General features: G+C 39.0%; 4 protein-coding genes across 5 annotated transcripts; 2 read left to right on the plus strand and 2 right to left on the minus strand.

Moving 5' to 3' along the window:
- The first annotated feature begins 478 nt into the window (after positions 1-478).
- On the plus strand, positions 479-2445 carry LOC109161447 (plastid division protein PDV2-like). Its single transcript, XM_019309851.1, has 2 exons — positions 479-835; positions 1610-2445. Exons 1-2 carry the CDS (start codon positions 614-616, stop codon positions 2252-2254), a joined length of 867 nt encoding a protein of 288 aa, XP_019165396.1. The 5' UTR covers positions 479-613; the 3' UTR covers positions 2255-2445.
- A 788-nt stretch (positions 2446-3233) lies between these two features.
- Positions 3234-5085, minus strand: LOC109161244 (CASP-like protein 5C1). Of its 2 annotated transcripts, none has more exons than XM_019309564.1 (4): positions 4770-5085; positions 4416-4665; positions 4185-4317; positions 3234-3740 (listed from the first exon to the last, which is right to left on the minus strand). In XM_019309564.1, the coding sequence occupies exons 2-4, from the start codon at positions 4553-4555 to the stop codon at positions 3546-3548; spliced, it is 468 nt and encodes a 155-aa protein (XP_019165109.1). In that variant the 5' UTR covers positions 4556-4665; positions 4770-5085; the 3' UTR covers positions 3234-3545. The 2 variants fall into 2 exon arrangements, with proteins under 2 accessions (XP_019165109.1, XP_019165110.1); XM_019309565.1 differs by having other exon boundaries at positions 4766-5085.
- Positions 5086-6528: 1443 nt separating this feature from the next.
- On the plus strand, positions 6529-8299 carry LOC109161253 (myosin heavy chain kinase B-like). The gene has a single exon (XM_019309575.1). The coding sequence runs from the start codon at positions 6935-6937 to the stop codon at positions 8129-8131; it is 1197 nt and encodes a 398-aa protein (XP_019165120.1). The 5' UTR covers positions 6529-6934; the 3' UTR covers positions 8132-8299.
- A 961-nt stretch (positions 8300-9260) lies between these two features.
- Positions 9261-25814, minus strand: LOC109161416 (serine/threonine-protein kinase SMG1-like). Its single transcript, XM_019309804.1, has 17 exons — positions 25287-25814; positions 20065-25033; positions 19803-19991; positions 19172-19286; positions 17738-18788; positions 17027-17474; positions 16614-16667; positions 13702-16531; positions 13497-13610; positions 12966-13096; positions 12495-12587; positions 11538-11807; positions 11064-11462; positions 10875-10992; positions 10570-10645; positions 9992-10491; positions 9261-9571 (listed from the first exon to the last, which is right to left on the minus strand). The coding sequence occupies exons 1-16, from the start codon at positions 25571-25573 to the stop codon at positions 10392-10394; spliced, it is 11244 nt and encodes a 3747-aa protein (XP_019165349.1). The 5' UTR covers positions 25574-25814; the 3' UTR covers positions 9261-9571; positions 9992-10391.
- Between the last annotated feature and the right edge of the window lie 897 nt (positions 25815-26711).

Below are 26711 nucleotides of genomic sequence, written 5' to 3' on the forward strand. Positions count from 1 at the left end.
TCATTGTTTCTTACAAATCATTTATTTAAGTGGCTATAAAATTGTTTAAAATATTGTTAAAACCATCAAATACATAAAAAACTAAAATTAAGAGCAAAAGAAACATTTTTTGAAAAATTGGCGGGACAAACCGTCTTTGACATTTGCGGTGGGTAGATCTAAAAAAAAAATACGTGATTTAAAAAAAAAAATTGTCCAAAACAAACAATCGAGTCAAAAGTGATGTCTTCCCAAAATTTTCAACCTAAACCCTTAAAAAAAAATCATCCATTCGACCGTCTAGCCGGTCGCAGAAGAGGCCGATTCCGACCTTCCTTATTGCGGTCGAGCGGCGTTTAGACGAGATTTTTGCAATAATTTTATTCACAAGGCCTTTCACAGTAAATTATTAAAAAAAAAAAAAAAAAAAAAAAAAAACTAGGATATTTTTCATTATATATTTACATTAGCCTTTAGGTGCATCAAGAAAGCGCCACATATACCCCTACTTCACACATCACTCTCCAAAAGGGGCATCTTTTTTAGCGCCTATTCTTAGCCCCTTCTCTTCTCTACCTCCAAACGCCGCCTACACAGATAACACACTTGAAAGCAAGCTCCGAAGTCCAGAGAGATGGATGAAGATAGAATAGAGCTGGTGTTGGCTAGAATATCAGAGTTGAGGTCCAAGATCACTAATTGCATTGCCACAGGTAGATTGGAAGGGAAAGAATTGGGGAAAGAAAGCTCCGATGTAGACCAGGAGGCAGAGCTCGATTCCGATGAAGCAACGGATTGCCTTTTGAACATCCGAGAAGCTCTTGAAAAACTCGAACTCCAAGTCTCGTCTTTGCAGGTCTTTTCCTGGTTTTCTTATAGTTTTTATTTCTGCTATTTTTGCTCAATTAAAATTTCGAGCATTTTGTTTTTGGATTTCTGCTGGTCTTAGGTTTACCTGCTAGTGTATTTTTTTTTTTCTTCATAATTTGCTTATTTAATTTGGTGCTGATTTCTTAAATTTTTTGGTATTTTACGAAATTCTATGGACCTAGGGTTTTGTTGAAATGAGTGGTTTAAGTTCTAATCTGTTGCAATTACAATTAGTTAATCATAGTGAGTCAGTGTCGCCATCCAAATCACCGGTTAGCAATTCCAGAAATGTCTTTCTTCCGTATTTTGGGGGTTCTAGTTGGTTCTTTTATAAGCTGCTGAAGGTTTGCTTTCATGGCGGCTTTCTTGTACTGTGGAAAGTAGTGTTCCAGCTTGTTAATTTTGATCTGATAATCTTAACTGTTAATAGAGAAATGGTGTAGTGAGCACATGAAAACCTCAGGTTAGTTTCACTCGCAGATTAAAAGGAGGGTGAGCATGTGAATTTGCACGTTTTGAGACAATGGGCCTCTGGCTTTTGTTGAAACTGAACTGGAAGGTTTATATTGTTCATATTGAGATGCATTTTCATGACTCTATGTCATGCATTCTCAAATATCTTGAGTTTAAGAATAATTTTGACCTACCTGTACCTGAAAGTGTAAGAGAGTTTAGTGGCAAGTTGTTCTAGCTGATATATGGTTATTCCTCTGTCTGGTATGAAGATTTTGGTCACTGTTGCAATCCTTATTTCATGCAGGCATTGCAACATCAACAGTTATATGAGAAAGAAGAAGCCTTGGCTGGGATAGTCTACTCCCAGGAGAAGTTGCTGCATAAGCTCAAGGAGTACAAAGGCGAGAACTTGGATGTTATACGCGAGGCAATTGCATTTGTTGGTGAAACAGTGGAAGAAAACAACGATCTCCTGCTCCCACCATACCCAAGCCGGCCATCTTTCTCCCTAGTATCCACCAAGCCCCACATTTCACATTTCCAGTCCTCACACCTACCTTCTCAAAACGGGGTGATAAATGGCAGCCAAAGAAACGGATTGACAAAAGATCTCATCAGACCAAACCAAACAGAGGCTAAAACTCCGTTGAAAATGGTGAAACGTTTCATTGGTGGAGCTGCCAAGACGGTATTGACTGTTTTGGGGGTAATATCGGTTTTGACACTTGCTGGTTTTGAGCCTAGTCTTAAGAAAAGGGATAACCACATCAAGTTTATCAACCTATTTCAACTGCCTGGGGTTGATGAGAAGGAAAGAAAGATTGAATGTCCTCCTGGAAAGGTACCAGTGGTTGAAAATGGCGAAATTCGATGCGTCGTAAGGGAAAGAGTTGAAGTTCCATTTGAGTCTGTTGTTGCAACACCAGATGTAAGTTATGGGTGTGGGTGAAATCCAACTTGTTTTCCATACTTAGAGTTTGAGAGCAGAGATTATCATTTTGAAGGCATGCCTGTGCTAATGATGATGTTATCCAACCTTCCTTTGCTGTTATCATTTGTGAATATCATCTACTTGTTGAGCTAGTATCACAATTTTTAAAATTTTCCTATTTTATTTTATTTTATTTTTAAAATTTTCAATGGACTGGCCCACCAAAGCCCATAGTAGAGCGGGACAATATAGTACTCCGTAGTTAATAATAGTTATACTTTGAATAATGGTTCACGTTGCAAGGTAGAGATTATGACAAAAAATTACTTTTAAATGCTATAAGTTTATTTTTAATGTATTATAAATTGATTTTAGTAAGGTTCATTATATTATGATATAGGTTCATTTTTAATGTATTATTTAAAAATAATCATGTGAATACATTCAAAAGGAACATGCACTATAATAAAATTAAACTTGTATTAATGGTTCGGCAATATGAATCATAGTTCATGATATAATTTATTGGAGGAGTGGAATGTTGATTTTTGACTTGTCTCGATCTACTAAATGATGAGTTTTAGTGCGCTCTGTAGTTTGGCATGTTAGTCAATTTTGACTGTTAGAGCATTCTTATTAAAATTTTTGAGAGATTTTTAGGCTTACAATCTTATGTGGAAGAGAGAGAAGATCTGAAGGTGTGTTGCAAGAGAGATTGATCTTTTGTCTCAATAGTGGGCCTCACCTAAAAAGATAAAGAAGTCGTCTGGTGTGTCTCACGTGCACCAGAAGCGTGCATTCCACGCCCCAATGGGGCCCGTTAACCAAGCATATATTTTTCTTTTGAAAACTCATTTTACCTTTTTTTTTTTTTTTTTTCTTCCCTCCATCTCTCATACCTGACGTCTAAAAATTTGTGCAAAATGATATTATTGCTACCTATACAGTTCACATTCTCAATTTGTGTAGCCCATAATGAAATATCTGCGGCCCAATATCGAAAAGAAAAGTGAACAATTGGATTGATAAAACGGCGCCGTTTACCGGGGATTTGAAAGTATCTTTACAACAATCAAGAATAATTTGACTGCGTACAAATATACAATGATCCATATGGATTTTGCATTTTGGGCACCCAAAGACATCTAATAGGAGCCATTTCTTGTTACCAGGCAAAATCTCGACATACAATTGTCTGTGTGTGTGTTGTTTTTTTTCCTAGTTTCTCCCGACTTCTGCAAAGTTTGTGCGCAAGAAGAATACATTTTGGGTGTAAATTAGTGAGGTGTACAAAATCAACTAACAATCATCACAAGGAAGGAAGTAGCCAAAGATTGGAAAGTGATGAAGTCATGGAAAGAAACCATGTAAGGAAGGCCATTGCTGCAGATATTTGATATCTATTGCATAGCTTTGAAGGACACAATGCTTCATCCGTTTTCAAGAGAAGATCCACAACACCCGCAGTGGAGCTAGCTGCCGCCAGGGTGAGGAACGATAACGCCTGTCAGTTTAAACTCATAATGAAACTATACATTTATATTAGGTGTTTGGTAAATACGGACTAACTGTTAACCGATTGGATTAGTAAATTTTACTGGTAGATAACATTAGCTAATTATTATAGAAAAATATTTGATAAATTAACTGTTAGTTGATAGCCATTAATAATCCATTATATGTAAAAATAACTTTCTCAAAAAGTTGTTCAAAACAACTTTTTAAATTTAACATTTTAGAGCAATAAGCTGTTCAAAAAACTAATTAACCAAACACTCATATTAATTGTTTAGTCAAGTCAAACAAATAATCAAATAAACCAAAATTGATTGATAAACTAACTATGTTACCTAACAGAGCCTATATACTCAATAATAAATACTCAATAATAAAATTCCACATTTATATTATATAACTGATACTCAAGTAAGTGAAGAGCAGGACATACCCAATCTCCCAGGATGATGACCAGCAGAATTCCCAGCTGACGAATGGGGCACTTGATGAGCAGAGAGTATCCATCAACCAGTGCCAAAGTGACACTCCAGGGAATGACCAAACCCATGATTGTTACCAAGAAGCTGCAAGTACAGTACAGTACAGAAACCAGAGATGTATGGAGCGAATTAAAAATATGTAAAGGCTAGGGTAACATGAAGATGATGATGGTTCTGATTACCAGAAGGCAGTGTAACTATAGAATTCAACTCCTAAAGACATGAAAAGAAGAGAGGCGGTTGAGAAGGCGGCCTGCCCCAATCTCAAAGCAAAGCTCGCTCCTGTCCCCACAGCGCCCGGTACGTCTTCATTCATCGCCATACCCTACCAGAACCTACGTACGCGATATAAATATAAATTCGCTGCAGAATTTTAACTGATCGACGGTGAAGACGAGAGTGATATGATGGCGGCAACAGCAATCGCATTCCCTGTCGAACAAGCTTATCATCATCATCATCGCACTACTCAATATACACAATTCTCAATCGTTGCTTGCCGGAAATTGAAATTTCGGATATGAACATATACGTACACGTCGTCCGCATCGGCCTGTGACTCCAACTTTCACAAGCTCCACCACGCCTTCATGATCTCAACAATTTCACCATGGAATTGAAGCTGGTTGGATATCGGTCCCTTTCCTCTCGTGCCTTGCTGTTGGTATTTCCTTTCAAAAACCGAACCACCTGCAATTTCAAGTCAGTACGCCAGACGGCCCAACGAATGGTGGACAGACAGGTGGAGTCACGAACCACCATTCTTTTGAGAGATGGCTATGAATTTTTGAGGCGATTGTATAATGCCTAGTTAGGGGAAAGTAGGTTAGTTGTATAGAATATGTGACGATTGACTGGAGAGCATTGGCCCAGAATAAAAGTTGATCCAACTTGCAGACTAGGAGAATCTGTTACAAGTTTTTTTAATATACCGAAAACACACAATAGCTATTGAAATGTATACCGAGTGAATCTAGCCTTATAACCTTAGGCCGTTCAAGTTTGCACGAACAATTCGGTTAGCTCCTAAGTAATAAATTGTGAATGAGGATATATAATTAAGTCCTGGTGGCTGCAATATGAGAATTACACTCAATGTAGTAGACACCAAACATTAGTTCTATCACTTAATGAATTATTGAGTTACTATGATTTATCTCTCAACTATCATGTTGGGTCAAAGTGTGTGGCTCTAAGAGAAGAGAATATCTCTTTTGTATGCAAGTTTAGACGGCTCAAATTGTTACTCCTCCACTACTATGTCATTGTGATTTATCTCTCAACTATCATGTCAGGTCAAAGTGTAACCCTGAGGGGAGAGAATATTTCTTTTGTGTGCAAGCTTAGACAGCTCAAATTGTTACTCCTCCACTACTATGTCGGGTTGAGATGTATGTCTTAGATTTTTTTTTTTTTTTTTGGGGGCCAAATTTAGATGATTCAAATTAAGAATTAAACTAAGAAATTTATAATTATCAAACTGACTATGTGAACAATTTGACTAGGCTGTACTCCATCTTTTCTCCCTTTGTTGACCTTAAATTTCAGAGTTTTAGGGATATAGCCATACGTGCATGGTCTATTGATCTGACAAGCACCTTGTGGGTAGGTGTAGGTGACACCAATGCCGCTAGAACTAGGCTAGTTGGTAGAAAATAATAGCCGCTACAATTTTAATGATGTAACGTATTCATGCTATTATTATTGTGTGGATCATGATTTATACAGCAAATTATATTATTAAAATATACTTTAAATATATTAAAAATTTACATTATATTTAAAATAAAATATATTATTTAAATACTGAAAATATATTATTTTGTATAATGTACATTCAGTATACAAATAATGTATTTTTAGTATATTAAAAATATACTTTTTGTTATGGTGCACACAATAACAATTGTTATGTCATAGATCGGGTCCACCTTGCAAGGTGGACCCAGGTCTAAAACAACGTCTGAAATAACGGTGTCGTTAGTGGCACCATTTTCTCAGCCAATGATATTTTTTTTTTGTCAATATAGAGTTTAAAAATTGTGAATATAGAGTTATGTAATTGTAGATATTGAGTTATGTAATTTTGCATATTGAGATCTAAAATTGTGAATATTCAGTGCTAAAATTGTGAATATATAGTTCTATAATTTTGTATATTGAGATATAAAATAGTGAATATAAAGTTCAAAAATTATGAGTATAAAGGAACGGATTCTAAAGACAAACGGCAAGAAAGTAAACAATATTTTTTTTTATAAAATTCAATCGGACAAAACGATGCGATTTTGGACCCGGGTGTAATTTGCCACACCATAATTTACCGTTCAAATGGAGTTGGATTCATTTATGGCTAAAGCCCAAGTCCTTTTTAATGGTGGTACTCGGCCCCTTTCATTTATGGCTAAAGCCTAAGCCCAAGGCCTCTCTGTGGTGCGAGTTGCGAGGCTGGATGACATCCCATCCAACAGTAATTTGAATTTCCTTATAGTATGGGCGCAGTGAGCGGAGGAAAATAAGAATGGCGCAAGGAACGGAGATGTGGGGAAGAAGCAAAAATCAGTACCCACATTCTACTCCCATCCATCCATTCCCACCAATAATAACACCATTAAAATCTGGGTTAGAGCAGCCCAGACCGGCACTCAAAGACAGCCCCTGCTGTTCTGAGTTGTAATAATACCAATAAACAAACCACAAGATGGCCGCTAGTCCCCAAAGCGGCTCCGCCTCCCCTTTCGCCTTGTCCCCGTGGAACCAAGTCTCGGGTGCCTCGCCATGGACCCAACAACCCGCCGAAGATTCCGCCATGTCCAACGACCAGGGCGGCTGGGACACCTCCCTCATCGGCTCCCTCGTCCGTGAAGAAGGTCACATTTATTCCCTCGCCGCTTCCGGCGATCTCCTCTACACGGGTTCCGATAGTAAGAACATCCGTGTGTGGAAGGACATGAAGGAGTATTCCGGGTTCAAGTCGAATAGCGGGTTGGTTAAATCCATTGTGTTGGGTGACAAGATTTTCACCGGCCATCAAGACGGTAAAATCCGGATCTGGAAATTTGCAGATCAAAAAAAAAAAACCTACAAGCGTCTAGGTAGCTTGCCTACAACTAGAGATTATCTGAAAAGTTCTATGAATCCTAAAACTTACGTGGAGGTGAAGAAGAACAGGAACGCTCCGTGGATCAAGCATCACGACGCCGTTTCGTGTATGAGCTTGGAAGATGAAGAGGGCTTGCTGTATTCCGGATCCTGGGATAAGACAGTGAAGGTGTGGAAATTATCGGAGAATAAATGCATCGAGTCCGTTAACGCCCACGATGACGCCGTTAACGCCTTGGTAGTCGGCTTCGACGGCCTGGTATTCACCGGATCCGCCGACGGGACGGTGAAGGCGTGGAGGAGGGAGATGAACGGGAAGACGATGAAGCACGTGCTGGTGGACACGGTGCTGAAGCAGGACAACGCGGTGACGTCGCTGGCGGTGAACGTGTCGGCGGCGATGGTGTACGCGGGATCCTCCGACGGGCTGGTTAATTTCTGGGAGAGAGAGAAGAGTTTCATGACGTACGGCGGCGTGCTGAGGGGCCACAAGCTGGCCGTGCTGTGCCTGGCGGCGGTGGCCAATCTGGTGCTCAGCGGCTCCGCGGACAACAGCATCTGCGTGTGGAGGAGAGAGGAGGGCGCCGTCCACGTCTGTATGTCGGTGCTGAACGGCCACAGTGGGCCGGTGAAGTGCTTGGCCATTGAAGTGGACAACGGCGAAGGCGGTGAAGGCGAGGGCGAGGAAAGTGCGTCGGTAAACAATGGTGAAATGGAACGATGGAGAGTGTATAGTGGGAGTTTGGATAAGTCGGTTAAAGTTTGGAGAATAGTGCAGCCCAAGACGTCGCAGTAATTAAAATGCATCAACAAGCTAAAGCCTCCTCCTATCCTATTGGGATCGGTCAGTAGATTGCAGCAGCCAGCCAGCTAGATCGGAGACCAATCTCCGACTCAATTTTTCCGATTCGGACCTTCATTTTTTATGTCTTCAAAAGACATTGTTGTCCACCCAACCCAAAAATATTAAATTAAGTTGTTCATAACATATTAATATTAATTACCTTTTAAAGTATTAATAAAATTTTGTTTATAAAACACCAAAGCAATATTACTAATAGTAGTAGTAAAGGGAGTATCTAATTATCAATAGCTTTCTTAACTAGAATTCAAGATAACACTCTTCTAATGGACTACTAATTACTCCTTACGCGGATTAATTCATTAATGGGAAGTTTGGTTTACGGAATAGGTCTGAAATGGCGGATACTCCCCTTAATTCATTTTAGTTCATTGATTCTGGAATTGTAGTGCATCGATTCTGGAATTTTAGTTCATCGATTCTGGAATTTTAGTTCATTCATTCTGGAATTTTTAGTTCATAGATTAGATTCTGGAATTTTAGTTCATAGATGTTGGAATTATAGTTCATCGATTCTAGAATTATAGTTCATATGTTGTTGCTGGGAATCGAACCTGAATTTTTTATTTTTTTTTAATAAAACGACGTTTTTGCATCCGTATGCACCATGCATAGTGCATACGGATGCACAACATAATTTGCCCTGAAATGGCATAGCATTCTCACTAATAGACCTATTTCTTAACTCAACCCAACAATATAATGTAATCGGCCTATTCCTTAAATCAACCAAAAGTTTATTTCTTTTGCGAACCAAACAATAGATACTATTCATATTCTATTCCTTGCATATTTATTTCTTATGGAATAACATTTCTATTATTCCTTATGGATTATTTCTTAGCATTCCTATTACCTCAAAATTCATTCCGTGAACCAACCGCTGCAAGTAATTTATGGGCACTTATGCAAATTTTCCTTTGTTTTCTAGTGTTATAGTTTAACTTGTCGAATACGGAGTATAATTTGTAGGCAGTGTTTTTATTTTTATCTTTAATTCTTTATCATATCCTTTCCTTTGGCTTTTCTCGACTCATATATTATACGATATAATATTTTATGAAAAAAAAAAAGGGGAAGTATATTGTATCCCTCTTATATTGCAGAATAGAAATGTTTATTGTATCACTGCAATTAAACTAAAATACTAAAAAATAGAAATAACAATATTAATTACATTTGGCAAACAAGAAATTTACACATCAATGTGTACCGACCTGTGTCCACCGTCAATTATTTACGCAATGCAATGGACAAGTAGGCGCCACTTACAGGGAAAACACAATGTCTTAATTGCCACGAGCCGCTGCACATTAGTTTGTAAGCATCAAAGAGTTTGAGTTCAGAGACATATAGGCAACACTGCAACAGCAACTGCATAGAGGGGCAAAACCCATTAATCATTACAGGGCTGATATAACAAATACTATACGTTCTGCGCAACTGTCACGGTAACAATACTTAAAGCCGATACACTAATTAAAAAATTCAGTAAATTGATAATCATGCCAATTTTTCATATTAATCCTGTTTAGTAACATAGTTAGCTTATCAACCAATTTTAGCTTATTTGTTCACTTTTAGCTATTTGACTTGGTTAAACACCCAATATAAGTGTATAACTAATTAACTTTTTGTAATAGCTTATTGCTCCAAAATGTCAATAATGCTAAAATCAGCTATCAGCTAACAACCAATTTACCAAACATCTTTCTACAATCAGCTAATGCTATCGACTAGTCAAACCCACTAACCCAATCAGTTATTTACCAAACATCCTCAACCACTTCTTACCGGTGTTGATGCAGAATATGCTAATCCATGTAGCTGCCTTCATATATAGTGCGTGCTTGTGTGACAGTGGAGTACACTCCACCTGATTGGTTTGGGGGAGAGAACTACCGGTTCATGGAATACATTTGAAGAGAACCCAGGAGAAACCACCAGGCCTCCGATATCTCTGACCAGCAAGCTAGGAAGTAAAATGAAGATCGTGAAACATGGCAAGCCTCTCTCAGATTTTTCTCATCCAAACTTTGTTCTTATCATAAGGCACATGCTCATGAGTCCTGGCGAGGCAGTCTTGGTTTCAAATGCAGGCTTATTGGCCTCAATTTGATGAATTTCCAGATACGTGTAAGAGTCCCAAACAGATTCCCTTCCAATATTCTGAACAGAGGAGTTACGTAAAGCCTCAGATCCAAGGTGTCCAACCCTCATACATATTGCAAAGATTATCTATACTAGTTGCCTGTTTGAGCAGATAATCCACCTGTTCTCCTACACTTAATTCTCTGACAGGACCACATATAACATTGTTAGAACAAGTCCTACAAATGGAATTATCTAAAATTTTCATGGAAAGCATATACCTGTCATCTACAATATCTCGACCATCTAATTTCATCTCCATCCGCCTCAAAACTGAAACAGCATAAGGATTTTTACCTGTAGAACCAAACAATTCAGGTATAACAATGTTACAAGTCATAAAGTATTAAGAATATCATCTACCATCCACACACCACAGAAAAAAAAAAAAAAAAAAAAAAAGGTTAATTAACTTTAGTGACAAAAAGAGTAGAGAGAAAGGAGCCAATAGGGAGTAAAAGGTGGAGGATCCTAGGGCAGCAAGATTTTGAAAGAAAAAAAAAAAAAAAAAAAAAAAGCAACTTACCTCTGGTCCGACTGGAAGCTTCAGTATTAGTAGATGGAGCTTTACTATTGTCCTCAACCTTTTCTTGGGTTGATAAGGATGTTTCAATATTTGCCAATAGTTTCAACCCAGAAGTTTCCTGATTCAAGGAACATGAATAGTAAGAAGGTAGGCTATTGTTTGTTACATATTTTAGCCAAGGCCACTGACCTGTATATTTTGAGATCTTGATTGTTCAGAAGGTGACATTTCTGGAAGAGGAATTCCAACTGAAGGGGACAAAAGTGAATATTCTCTACCCTCTCTGCCATCAACGCTGTGATGAATTGGGTCCATGATATCTGGCCCATTTGAAGTATCTGCAAGACTTGTCTCAGATGATGTGACACCAGAATCTGTGCTGCAACTCGTGATGCTTTCAGGGGGAGATATCCAACCTTTGTCGTGCAATGAAAGTCTGCTCACATCAAAAAAATTCTCGCCTGTCTCTCCACTTTCAGGGATCTCATTTTTACTGTTGTACATGTTATCAAGATTAAAGATATCAGATTTTGATGGATTAAGATCCTGTGATCTGACTTCCTGGCTTTCTCCTAATCCTTCAAGAGCCTGAAAGTAACAAAGCAGCAAGATAGATTAGAACCTTATATGAAACAAATATTAAATGGAAGTTTAGTCCAATACTTTGTGAAGGTTTCCAGCATGTAGACTTGCAGATCGTGCTAGATTGGTAAGCATGGAAAGAAGTCCTTCAACAGATGATGTGACAGATGGAACCAAAGGCTTGAATGCTTGATAAGTGTCCTTGATTCTTGAATGGTAAGACTGGAACATTGCTTGTCCATGGACTGGTGATATCTCTGTTTTTGTCTCCCTCTCCTTTGCCATAGCTTCAGTCATGGCAGTAACATCCTTGGATAACACAGTTTCAAGTGGAAGTAAAATGGCACAGGCCTGAATTAATGGAAAAATGAAACTATAAGAATCTAATTTAAAAGGGGAAATCACAAAGGACTGATGTGCACTCTAGGGCTATGGATACTCTTGCAGGAGTACAATCTAAGAAGCATCTATTACTCTTATTATTACCATTAGATAGTTTAGCAAGTTGGGGATTATTAGAAAGTTATTTAGTTTATTAGTTAAGTTTTAGACATAGAATTAGTTTTGGAATCCTTGTACCTATAAAAGGGAGAACTAGTTATAATAATACCCAGCAGAAATTTAATCCCAAAGAAGGGATAAGGAGTTTTGGGTTTCAAGCAATTGAAGCATGTGCTCCATCTCAACTAAAAGCCTAAGCTTAAGAGAATATATACAAGGGTTCCTACTTAATGGAGATTCCTAAATCTGTGCTATAGTTGATCCTCAACAAATATATATCCTAAAAGAACAAAATAGAGCAGTTCAAGAGAAACGGTGTCATGTATCTTCAGTGCTGTTCTTTATTTCATTGCTCTATTTCTATGTGGATGGGTAATATAATTTACATCTAGCTATTGTACTTACAAAAGTCGAGAGAGGTCACTGTAAGTCTTTAAGTCATTCCAAAATAAATAAATAATCAAACAAGTAAATGAATAAAGCATGGGATCCAAAGGATAAAGACTACTAGGAGTGTGGAAGAATATTACAGAGTACCTTAGACAGATCTTCCATCATGGAGGAGTGCAAAGCCACAGCCTCTTTTGCTATACTGTGAACATCATGCACGCCTTCTGTTACCGCTAGGACCTATAGATAAGGACAATTAGAAAATAATAAATACTTGAGCACTACACATAACCAGCGTCATAGTTCACACATACAATTAAAAGAGACAGGATTCATATCTATTGATCTAGAACACTAGTTACATAACATAAACTTAAAACAAACACTAAGCAGATTCTGAGGTAACCAAGACAAAGGATCAACACACTTTAAAGATAGAATACCTTGATTTGAGATGCAACCATCAAATAAAACAAAGATTATGTAAAGAGTTTTAGTGGTAGCCTAAATGACCAAAGCTACTAAATGTTGAAATGATTAAAATAAAATACCAATCTATGCTGCCAGACTATGAGGGAGAAAAAGATTTGATATCAGATAGTACCAAAAGCACCACACCTCTTCAAGCATGGAGCCGCATTCAGATGTCAAAGCAGTATGCCCTCTTGTAATGTTTCCAAAGGCAGAAAGGGCTACACTTGCTTCACAGGCACAATCCCTCATGGCAAGAAGAGTATTTTGCAGATCACCTTCAGAAAGTAGATGCACCAGGTTACCGAAGCATAAAGGGAAAAGATATGAAAAAACAGCACTCATGAAAAGCATGGGCTTCCATGTATTTTCAACTACACCACTGTGCAGTGTGGTCCAATAAAGTCACCTATGTGCATTATACTTGTTTCGATTTTCAGGTTGCATTGCGAATTTGCCATGCTATGATAATATTAACTGAATAATTACCAATTGAATTTCATACAGCATAACACTAAATATTAATGGCTAGACTAAGATACTTCCTCTTTAGAAATGATTCACGTGAAAGAGATGAACATTTAAAAATAAAAGGATGATCAAGCGTCAAATTTTAGTATAATTAATCTATCAGATCACAAGCAGTGCAAAAGACGTTTGAGTAGAACCATATTTCACCTGATGCCGACTTTGCTTTGACAGAAGCAATGCAGAGTTCATTAGTTGCAGTGAATAAACTACTGGAAGCAATCTCCATGTTGCTCTTTGCAAGTTTCCATTCTTGTTCGGTTCCTGACATTAAAAAAAGGAACACAAGTTATCACCCATAAGAAGAATAATATACTTTCCTACCAACAACTCATGAATAAAAATTGAAACTCACTTGTAAAAGAGTGAAATGTGACATCCAATTTTGTTATAGCACTTAGGTAAGCTTGCTCCCAGAGCCTTCCATCTACATTAGTCCTTGATGTACAAAGTTCTTCTGAAGTCCGGAAAAATCCATCCCTGGAAACTTCAAATTCCAATATAGAGATGCAAAGTTTCATCACATCTGATGCCTTTTCTCGAGCTTCAGATAACAACTGTCGGCGCCTAATTAGATGCTCATGAAATTCTGGAGGTATTCCTGAATTCCTTGCTGATGTATTTCCCATTGCACTGGTACTTGCGCCTCCACAAGCCCATCCCATTGCTCTCTCTAATTGCCCTTCAGCTGTGATAAAAGTTCTCTCACAAGCCTGTATGCCCTCCAGTGATTTAGCTATTTTTGCAATGGATGATTGCAAACTTTCAAGCAATTTTGGTCTGCTGATATTTAGAAGAATCGAAACTAATTTGTCGCTACTTGCAAGAAATTTATGAGACATCAGCCTGTTGTTTTGCAATGGATTCACAGTCATATCATGCATCCATTCCATCTGAACAATTTCCAGACTAGTCTTCAGAAGGTTATCCTTTAATTCATTCACCTGCCTCTTCATGACAGACACGGCTGATGTTGCTGCTCTGACAGTTTCATGTGCATTGCAATACTCCTCAAGCATGATTTGAACTTCTTTTATAGCCCCAAAATTATTCTTAATCTGATCAAAAGTAAAGTCCTTCCTTGACTCTGTCATATGCTTCAGTGATTCAATTTCTTTCTCTAGCCTTTCCAAAAGAACAGGAGCAACTCTCTCTCTCAGGTATTCCCCAATATTTTTTTGAAGTTGCGGTTCAAGTTTTTTCTTTACCACATCCACCAGTTGGTCGAATCCCAAAGTTTGAGCAACAGGTAAAGCAGCATTATGTACACAGGAATCAAGAAAAGAATCAACCAGAGAAATCTTCCAAATAAAAAAAGCATGACTGCTAGATATTATGCCTGGAAAATTCCAAATATACCCAGATATTAGACTTCCTGAATTGATTGAATTTGCAAGGTGAGAAATCCCACTGGATCTAGATGCATTAGGTGCACCAAGCGAAGATAATGTTCTATCAACTGATTCCAACTCAGAAAAGGGCTGCAATAGTGCAGCCAGAAGCGCGCTGCTTCTTTGAGCATGTGGTTCCCTATCCTCTTCTGTAGTAATTAGAGATTGCAAATGGTGCTCAGAAGACACCAAAGCACTTCTGATATTAGTTTCTTTCTTCATAAGAGACGAGGTTCGCAAGTCCTTCTGGTTCCACGTCCGATGGAGTTTATCTAGTTGAGCTCTGCAAGCTTCTTCCTGGGAGGCTAGTTCCTCAGCCTCCTCCCAAGATAAATGGTCTCTACCTTTGATGGCAGCTTCTTCAAGAGCCAATTGTTGTTCAGTGATGAGACCAACCTTCACAAAGTAATTCTGTTCAAGCTCAACTAAAGAAGCCCTCTCTAGTTCAACTTCAATAAGTTGTTCTAGTGCTGTATCAATGGATCCCCGGATTTGAGAGAGTAAACCAAACACATCCAAAATTTCTGAATTGAACAAAATCACAGTTCTTATGACCTCTGGTAGAACATACTCGACCATTTCCCTGACCAAACTTTTACAAGAAAGCAGACTGGTTTTGAAAACTGAAGCCCAGTTGACTTCATGTGAAGAGGTTGCAGAGTCAAAACCTGTGCCAATATACTGCTGTACTTCATTTAGAAAACCAGCTATAAGCATGCACTTTTCAATTTGCTCTTCAAATTCACAGAAAAAGGCTCCCAGATTAGACTGAGGTGGAATCTCTGTCCCTGTGAAACTATTTATGCTTTTAACCAACTTATGCTTGACATCACTATATAGAGAACTAACTGCAATACTTAAAACAGTTAGAAGTTTTTCCTTGTTCACTTCGAACTTCTCTTGTGACCCAGCATCTTGTGGCCCTTTAAGATTCAATGATCCCAATTTATTAGAATCTTCTTTCCTCTCAAGGCCAGTGGACTGCATATACTTCAAGAATGCAGAAAAAAGACAATCCTTGGCTTTTATTTCAGTCTCTTGTCCAATTGAGTTCACCAATTCTGCACACTCTTCTTCCAGTCTCCCTATTTCCGCAGCGTATTGTCCTACTTTAAAGCAAAGCTCATCATATCTGATTTTAACAGTATCAGATTTGTCAACAAGTACCTTTCCAATAAGTTCGCTAGCCTGTCTTCTACTGAGTGACAAAATGTCAGAGGAAAGATTATTCACAGCAAGCTGCAGGATCTGTGACCAACCATGCACCGGATTAGTTGTATGGTAATTAAGTGGCAAAATTCTTTGCAGGGCGAGTGAGTATGTTTGAAGAGCACTTATTGCTGAAGAAAGTCCATGATCCATCTCAGCTACTAGCTGAGAAACTTCCCTATCTATATCTTGGCACTGTGCTAGTGTGGGTTCAGGAACAATTGTCAATGGGACTCCAGCCACTAACACAGCGGATGTCAGAGAAAGGGCTTGTTCTGCATCAGTCAGTGTTGTATGGGCATTGATTTCAGGAATTGAACTGCTTCTGATAGCATCAAGGACCCTGACATGTTGCTCAATCCACGTTGTAGCCTCTTGAGCTTTCTCCACAACCATGGCTTGTGCTTGTGCAAATTCTCGAGCCTGAATTTGAAGTGAAGCTTGGATTTTGTCTGAATTAGAAGTTGCTTCAGCGACAATTGACTTTACAGAGGTCTCTTGTAGAACAAGGTTAGATCTCTCTTGGTCAGCATGGTAGAAAAGAGCGGAGACGATCTCATACTGATTTAGGATGCTTGTGAATCTCTATAATAAATTAATAACATCAAAAGGAAGTTCCTTCTAGTAAAGAAGAGACATCACCAAGACAGGGATTTTTTCTACATACCTCAATAGCAGATTCAACAGCTGGTAAACTCGCCAGTAAAAGATCATGATGCTCCTGGGCACATTAAACAGGACTATCACCTTCAAATGAATATATTCACACATGTCTCTACATCTACACATCATGTTTGAAGGAAAAAGGAATGGAACGGAACCATTCCAAATAGCCAACTGTTTCAACTGTGAATGCAAATACTTGCAAGTTATAATGCACCAAAATCACATAAACTGTAAACTGAAGCATACTTGCTCTGTGAATACATCCAGAAACACCTTATTTAAATAAAGTTAAATATTAAATAAAATTAAAATTAATGAAAAAATAAAAAACACCAGAGAACAAACGGCATGCAGTCAGCAGCAATGACTACAATAATGGAATCATACTAAATTATATAATGCTCAAAACAATACCTGCAAGGGAACACGAATTTCTTGCATGCGAGAAGCAAATAGACTCAGGCTAACTGCAAGCTCCATCCCCTTCCTTTCCTCACCAAAAATTGCTGCATCATCATGAAAATCTCCACGTGTCCAATCTACAAGGGGGTCCCAAACAAAGACCTCTAAGAGCATCAAGATTATGTCCTTATTCTTCTTCAAAACACCAAGAACTGCTTCACAATTTGCTCTAAATGTACCCTCAACACCAGTAAGCCCTAAAGCTGCTTCAATTGTCTGAGTTAAACGGAAGGGCACAATTTCAGGGATCTTTAGTCTTTGTCCCTTATCAAAGCATACATTGTAATCAATATGCACAATGTCACCAGTACAAAAATCAATAAGGATATTATCCAAATGCCGGTCTCCTAAGCCAAGAATGTGACCAACAATACTCATGGCTGCTAAAGTACCAGAATACCTGCGAGTAAATTGATCAAAGGGAAAGAATGTCATTGACATTTTACTTGTTTACTTTTTGAAATCACTCAAAAAAGCAGCAGATAAAATTCATGTGTTCCATTTACTTGTAATATATCATTCAAAGATAAGAATGGTGCACATAAATGCACGACTAAGGTCCTGAATAACAATTAAGCATCAAAAAGAATAGTCAAAGACAGTGAACAGTTAGGTATAATAGCATAGGAAACAGAGACAGAGTTCAAGGTAGATATTGATCACCTCTTTTGTTTCGAATGGAATGCTCTGAATCCGTCACTTGCACACCAAAGCTCATTATAAAGAAGTTGGTTAGGAGTCTCCTTCAAAAGATCCACAAGCACTTTTCTCTTAACCTCATGAGGCCAGTCTCTTCTTGATATCACTTTCCTTATGCCTTTCTCTTTAAGTGCAGGTATGATTTTACCATAGAACATGTCCATTGGCCTAGGGATAGGGGGAGGAACCATATGTTTTGCATTAGCACCCATTGCTGAAAGTTCTGCCACCTGAACCCGGTTCTGCCATGACTTAAAGACACTATAAATGCTTACTACATTATCAACCCACTGGATTAGACCAGCCCGGCCACTGATAGGAGTCACGGAGTAAAAGCGAATACCAACAGACTGACCATAAGTTACAGATGACGAATGGAGAAAGCCATTTATCGCTTGAAGTAGCTGCATGATCCTGGCATCAAGACGCAGATCTTCTCGCCCTTTTAGTAGATAGATGTACTTTTCCCCATCAGATCCCACAATCAAAAGCTTTTTTGGTTTCGTCTTGGTTGATAAAATAGTTATTTGATCAGAGAATGAAGCAATCCTGACAATTCCCTTGGGAGCAGTATTACCCTCTTCCGATTCAGAAATTGTAATTTGTTTCTCAAGACCAGGCATAGGAGCATCAGATGACGAGAGAAGAGCCAACTGTGGAGCAACTTCACTTAGTGATATTGATGATTTCCTCTGATATGATGCCAGTGATGCAGCAATGTTGTTAAATGGTTGCCAAACATCCCCTAGTGCAGCACTGGAAGCAGGAGGTATCTTGAAATTTAAAATGGCAGATTTGATTTGCTCTTTATATACATCATGGAACCACATTTCATGAGGTGTTTCAGGTTTCCGAGAAGTAGAAGCTAAACGACGCTCTAAAACAACAACTATAGGAGCCATCATGGCTGAGTATTTGGCAGCATTTATCTTGCTCTTCTCTCCATGGCTAAGAGTTGCATTTTCTGCAATTCGTGCAGCCTCTTCTTTCAACAAATTTATGCGCCGCATTACATCTGGTCATTCATACATTCAAGAGATAAAGTTAAAACAATGAACAACTTGGGGTGTTAAGAGGCATGTAAACAGAGTATTATTTGAAAAAATGGCCCAAGATGAATAGACAAGGTTCCTCTAGCTCCAATCAAATGTTGTGCTTGAAAGCATAAGTCTGGTTCAGTCTTCTAGACATGTACAAGTATTTTATAAAGTTGGAATAACACATTAACACAAAACTCCAAAAGCATACATGCAGAGGATGAACTAGAGAATATTACCCCCACCCCTCTACCACCAACAAGTTGATATTACTTGATCTTAAGAGAACAGCATTTAATTTTGCACCATTTTGTAAAGAATTTAAAGTCATATGCAGGTAACACCATCAGGCAGACAATACCTGCATGAAGATCTTGAAGTGTGCTCAGCCAAAGTTCCTCCCAAAGGACTGTTACATTTTCAAGTTCTTTAATCATCATCTGGACATCCTGGACTAATCTAGGATATAGCTCATTCTGCAAGTAAAAAAAGCCAAAAATAAAAAATAAGAAATTAAAAGTAGCAGGTTTAGTCTATATTAATATTATCATCATTTTTGACAAAAGTTACGATAAAGAACTTGTTAGTGAACTTGGAAATAACAAGTGGGAATATTTTAACTTACTCATTAATTCATTTATGTCTACAGCTAATTATTGATAGAAATGAAGAGCAAGACAACCTACATATTTTCAGGAAAAACAATAATCATTTTGCAGAGATTTTCTATTTCCTCTGCTCGTTGATATTTTCAGAACATATTGCATTCACTTTCTGTCTTGGATCTAGATCTACTACACTAAGTTGTCCAAAGAGGGCATAAAAAAGTGTAAACAATTTATCCAATCGATTATTTTTACCAGGCCAAAAAAAAAAAAAAAAAAAAAAAAAAAAACTGTTTCTTATCCTTAAATACCAGAAAAAAGGTGAAATTCCTTTCAATATCAATCTTAGAAGATACTATTGCATGAGACAGTAAAGAGAGACTTTACCAAACAAGCTAGTATCCGCTGAAGCTCCTCAGGAGGTTTCTTTTCACAAGAATTTGCATCAACAAGAGTTGGATACACTACTGACCAAGGAGACAGCTTTGCCAGCATTACTAATAAGCTCTCTACTTGTTTCCTAACCACTTGTTCAGGATGGGAGCACAATCGAGCAAAAAGTTGAGGAGTTATTTCCTTCAAAAGGAAGATACAATCAGAAAGGCAAAATTAAACCTCACAAAAAGCTTATGTATAAACAGAAGCTCACCTGCCATGGTAGCAGAGGAACTGCAGAGAACATAAGTCCAAGTGTATCTTTTAACTCAGGTCCAAAGTTGACAAGAATATGCAAGACATATAGTGTGGCTTTAAGAGTATAATTCGTGGACTTATACTTTGAGACTCTATCAAAACCAGTTAATTGGCCATCAAAACTTCTAGAAGATGCATGTGAGAGGAAGTTCATAAAAGCTTGAGCTGCATGACCAAAAAGAGAGACCCTTCTCCTCCTCAAAGACCACCATATATCAACCAAATCACCAATCAAGGAGATCACAGAAGCTTCTTCCATGGGTACCTTCACAGTTGCAAAGCACTTCTGCAACTTAGAAGTTACAGTAGCAGAAAGGCATTCACCACAAAAATCTTCTGCTCCAGAAGCTCCAGCTTCAGACTCAATAATATCGACAACCTGCTGCAACAAAGGCCTAGCAAGACCTTCATTTTCTATATGTTCAGAAGATCTGAAAGAAACATCAAAATCTCCAGCATTTTCATTCAACTCTTTGACAAGAGATCTGTTCCAAAGAAGTTGGAAAATGATGTCTTTCACTTTCAAGAACTCTTCCTTGGTTAACCCAAACCTCCCAGGTAGGAGTTCAGAAGTAAGAATGGGAGAAAAGGTGCAAGATTGGAGAGCAGTTTCAGCAGGTACAAGCAGAGATGACCTGGCTTGAGTAAAACACCAAGAAGCATATGAGATCCATGACTTTCCCATGGTGGGGCACAGACGGGAAGACAACTTTGTAGCAGTGCCCACAAGTTCCTCATAAATAAGGTTCATGTTTTCCTTAGAAGTTAGTTGATCATTATTAAAGCTAGATCCTTCTTTGCCACAATAAGTTTCATGGGCATAGAAGTCACCTTTCATTTTGAGGACTATATCTTCCAGTATGGCATCTGAATAGTCTTGTCTCATCCAACGAGAAAGTTTCAAGCATGCCTTTGCCTTCAAAGCATTATCAACACAATCAGAAGAAACAACTGAAGGTGAGACCATACAAGGACGCAGAAAAGACCATAGACTAGTAAATGCATCTTCAATCTTGTTTTCAGCAAACATTAGTAATATTTGCTCATAGTTCAAACTAGAAATTATGTGATCACGGATACTACCCTCAGGGCAGCTAGATATATTGTCTATCAAATATTTTTCAAGACGATTTGAAAGCATTAGGTTTCCTTGCTTACGGGCAAGGCTCATCACATTCATGCAAAGTTTAAGAGTTGATGGCAAAGTTGGATGAGCAGCTCTATAGACTCGCAGAACTTTTAGCCATGTATTGCAATCCTGATGAATCTGGTTGATAGGGGAGTGCATTGTTTGAAGATATGAATTTAACAACGATGGAAAATGTTGGTTTTGGGCCCCTTTGAGCTTAAAGCATTCTTCAAATGCCAGGAGGCAGTATAACTGGTTGACATATGGTGCTGCCATTGACAGCCCATCAAGGGGTAAAACAGACAATGGCTCCTCCAGCATAGACTTGGCCTTCTGCAACTCATGTGACACCTTGTCCACCTTTCCATCAATTTGGTGAAGCATAGCCTGCAAGAGCATTTGCTCACTCCTTTGCAATGCCAATTTGGGATCAAGAGTTAGCTCACTACTACTCTTTGGGGTTAAATCAAGACATGCCCACGCCGCCTGGAGCTCACCCTCATCAAAACGAGCCAACGCCTGTATAGAATTTATTTCATTGCCAGCAGTGGTTAATGCACCTGAATAACTTTTACCAGCATGCTTAGCACGAAGTGTTTGTAATTCCAACAGCCAGGATTCAAGAGACTTCCAATCAGAAACTGCCACATAACTCTCAATGATACGAGTTATGGCAAATTGTACACCATCAGAACCCATAAATGTAAGTGAGTCTTCAGTCTGTAACAAATGGATAAAGTGTGCAGCAGCTTTTTCATGCTGACCCTTAGCCTGATATACCAGCCCACTAATCCAAGAAAAATATCCCAATGTCCCTCTGTCATTTACAGTCTGGTTTTCATCAATAAACAATGGAGAAAACACTGTAGTTGCCCATTTTTTTATACCAATCAACACCTCTGGCTCATGATTTTTGCTTAACGCCAAAGCAATGTGTCGTAAAACTCTCATAATATCTCCAGCAAACCTAACTCTGATACTGTGAAGGCTTTCATTCACTTGGGCTCTTGACTTGTCTCTCATAGATAATGCAACAAGATTTCTTAGCTCCTGCAAACGCAATGCACAATAATGAATTGTAGCATCATGGCAATGCAGTGCTAACCCAGCATTCATCATTGGCTCACATATCCGAGAAAACCATTCCTCACAGACCTTTTTATTTGCCCTAAAGAACAAAGAACTCTGCCGAGAAGGACATGGCAAAACAAGTGATCCTTCATATGCATTGTATACATTTTTCTTCAAAGCCTCAACAAAGTCCAATAATAGTCTCATAGGCAACAAGTGGGCATAAGAAGAGCTAATGATATTTAAGCTCCCATCACTTTGATCAGCATCAAGCTCTAGCACATTAGCAACATCCAACAGCATGCGCTCTAATGCAGCAAAAGTTTGAGTTGGACCCCCGAGATTCGTTCGGAGTCGTGTAGTAATACAATATCTAGCAGCTTCATGTATAGCCCACCATGCACCAGCAAGGATATTAGCAGAGCAAGCTCTTTCAAGAATATCTTCATCCACTTTGATATCCCACAATAATCCCTTTGGGCCAACATCAGCTGCCTCCTCAAGCTGAGTCAAAGAGATATTGTTTGACCTTTGGCAGCTACAAATAAGCCTCTGAATCCAAGAAGAAAGAGGCACTTTCCATCGCTGTGCAATGTAACTGAGTATGGAAACAAGCTGCTGTGAATGAAGTTGCTGAGGTAGTGGCTTAAGTGCAAAAAGTTGCTTCCAGTGCAAGTTAGTCCTGTTAGAAATTCTACAATCACCAGGTATGTATGTTGTAGTTAGTCCATTATCATTAAGACCGCAAAGATATACTGTTAGTGGTAGCATATTTGAAAGCACCCTGACAAAAACATTTTTTATGTCTGTATCTGGATCACCAAGTTTCTCAAGGACAGTCTCAGCGGTAATTATGAAGTGTATGGGATGGATAAGTTTTGCTTGCAGAAGCATCTCCAGTACTGATGCCACAAGAGATCTCACTTTATGTTCCCTGTCTGAAGCAGCATCCAAAATAGAAAACAGCAAATCCTGGAAAATATCAACATAGCCAAAAGCTTCACAAGGAGAAAATAATGCCTTTGAATTATCATATATGCTAATAACATTTCCACAGAATTTATGCATCCACTGTAGTCCTTCTATTTTGAGTGCCAAAGGAGAAGAAGGATGAATAGCTTTAGCAAGAAGAACAGAAAACTTTTTCAGGTATTGTAAGATTATCACTGGAGGTTCATGCCTCCAATCATCATCCTTTTGGGAATTTTGTGATGCTGAATCTAGGGAAGTTTCTACAGTTCTTTGCTTGTCTAAGGAGCACTTGCATAAAAATTCTACTTCAGCCAGCCTTTCCAAAGTTTTGAGAACTGTAACTTGCAGTTCCACATCATTCTGGATAGTTGAGTTAAAAGGGTCCAATCTGTCAATAATACAAGAAATCAATTTCTCTGACCTACTAACATATAGAGTATCAATTTCACCTTGTCCAATAAAACTGCTGCACCCAGCCAAGGAAACACAACTTGACAATACCCTTAAATCAAATTTGATTAATGCAACCAGTTCAGATATCGAGTAAGACTTAGGGACTGCAGTGTTACAGATCATGTCCCCACTACTTAAAGTTTCTCCAAGTGCTCGTTTCAATGGCTCCAGCTCTTCAAGCACTGTACTCACAGCTATTTCAATAACCTCATTGTTTCCATGTTGAAGCAAGAAGATATATGTAGCAGCAGAACTTCCAGTCACTAAGTGGTTTGGATGCAAACGCAACTTGGATATGGGTGCAGTAAACTGTAAGATTTTGTGAACTGAGGATGGGGAGAGACCAAGCTTTTGCAAAGACAGCAATTGTAAGTTGGTTTTAAGAATCCCATGAACTTGAAAGGAAGTTAGCTTCTTTGACCCCATAAATTGCTCTTTACCTTCCATATCCAAACTTTGAAACAAAATATCAACCGCAATGCTATAAAACGGTGAAAAGTGTTCCCTTAAAATTTCTGCCAATAATGTTAAGCATTTCCAAGAATCCTCTATCCATTTTGACCACCCAAATTTCCTTCCAATTAAAGATATGCACCCCAACAGAATAGGCACCATTTTGCAAAGAGGTTCATTAATTTTTTCAAGCATGTTAATCTCCAGTAAACCTGATGCCATGGACTGTAACACAGTAGAAAAACAAGACAGCAGTGCAAGTAATCTTTGGAACTGCTGCAAAGTACCAGGACTTCCATCCTGAAGCAAAACATCCATGTCTCCCAAGAACTTTGACAGCAGTCCCAGAGAGAACTGCATATTATTCACCCAGTATTTCTGAAACTGCAAAAAACTATCCATGATAACACGCCTATCAGTATCTGCAAGGTCTGGTACCAGCACCCATCCAAGAAGCAGATCGACAATATCTACAAAATGTGGTTGGAAGCATCTAAAAAACTTCAAAGAGATCAGTGTTAAAACATCAAGTAGTCTACGAAGTAAATTGAAGGAGGTCCGCTCATCTTCGAGAAGTTCTTGACAAGCCTTGAGGATTGGCAAAGCAAATCTCTCAACTGCTCCAACATCCCCTATACTAAGAAACTCACGAAGACCTTCCAAAGCAACATCCAGTGACCCATCTCCAACGTTGCCAAGTAACGGCAATGCCCAGCCAATGAACCGATCAACCAAACTTCCAAGTATAACATGATTCTGCCTTCCATTTGGGCCCATAGAGATAGAACAAAGCACAGCGCACAAAGCACCATAAGCTGTAGCCGCTGGGTGACGCACTGAATAGCACCTAAGCAGCAATTTTGGGGAAAATTCAGAAAACAAATATCATACAATCACTACTGATACAAAATACTTGAACAAATTAATTGAGTATTATCTATTCTCTATCTCGAAACATATGACATTGCTCCAAAGCTGTGGTCAACATCTTAACAAATCACGTAAGTGCACTGCTAAAAGGAGCAACACAAATAATCAATTAAATCAGCCAAACATTCTAACATAGAGGGAGTGGGAGGTAGGGAGAAGAGTTGCGGTACTTGTCGGAAAGGAGCTGAGAGAAGCCTTGAGCTAGAAACGAGGCGGAGTGAGTGACGAGGAGGGAGTTAGGCGGGTAGAGAATGGCGCGGTGAAGTGAGGTTAGGGCGGCGATTCGAGAGGATTCATCCTCCTCGGACGTCGTCGCAGCGGATGACGACGGCGTTGACGATGACGGAGTTTGTGGCAGTGGCGGTAGTGGTGTTGATTTGGAGGTGTCGTCTTTAGGAAGCGCCGCCGCGAGGAGTGCCGCTAACTGCTGCTGCTGGTGGTGAAGCCCCTGCATCATCTCTTTGTCTCACAAAACAGTATATCACAGTGATTTATTGATACCTCCCCCTACATAGGTGTCTGAATGATCCTTTGTTCGTTTTCCGGCTCGAGAAGACATACGTAGTGTATTCTCGCGTTATCGGCCGGCTGTTTAGGAGGAAATTCCGTAATGGAAATGGTTTTGGAGTCCCCGGAGAAGCAGAGCAGATATAGCACAGGTAGACGGAAAAGTGAAAACAGCAAAGCGGGGAGCTACATAAGCTTTACTTTGCAAAAATGTTCAATGGTATACGAACACTTCAAATATAAAATTCAATTTAATTTTATAAAATAATTAGACTTACTTTTTTTTTTGAAGCAAAGAGAAACTGATAGATTAGCTCAATAAGGCAGAAATACACCGGGGTGGTGAGTGAACATCACACGATCCTAGGACAGATTCAGAATCCGTTGCTCGTGCAAGCACGTGATTCGTTGACCTCTTAACATGGTGAACTTGAACGTGTTCCTGATGTCACAGGCAAGCAGTTGGCACTGCTTAATAATCAAATCAACATACGATAAATCTAAACAACGCGAATTAAAAACGACAGAAAATTCAAACAATATGTTTCTACGATTACATTATTCAGGTTGCGATGCTTTAGCCAAGTGAGCGCTTCTTTCACCGCAATTGCTTCCGCCATGAGCGGGTCACTGATACTGATTAGCTTTCCACTATGCCCTGCGACAAAACGTCCCTCATGATTGCGAATAACCGCTCCAAAGCCCGCTCCATCAGCAAAGAGGGTTTGCGTCAACGTTGCATTTCAACCACATTAGCGACGGTGGAGTCCATGCGACGGCGGACGTCCGTTTCTGTGCTGCAGTTCCGATATGCCGGTACGTGGCTTTCCATTGGTTGCGAAGTATTTGAACCTGAATGCGCAAGTATTTGAACCTGCAGTTCTATTTTATAACCGGTACGGCGGCGTCGGTTGTCGTCTTCTTCGCAAATTCGCTAGAGACGGCGGCGTCGGCTGTCGTCTTCTTCGCAAATTCGCAGGGGAGGGCGGCGGCGGCCTCATCAACCTTGGGCTTGGCTTCGTCGTCGACCGTCAAATTTGGCCGAGTTTGAGGAGCAACAGATCACATATACACAAATTTAAGAATTT

The sequence above is a fragment of the Ipomoea nil genome, unplaced genomic scaffold, assembly GCF_001879475.1.
Source record: "Ipomoea nil cultivar Tokyo-kokei standard unplaced genomic scaffold, Asagao_1.1 scaffold2922, whole genome shotgun sequence".
In the NCBI taxonomy this organism is placed as follows: Eukaryota; Viridiplantae; Streptophyta; class Magnoliopsida; order Solanales; family Convolvulaceae; genus Ipomoea; species Ipomoea nil.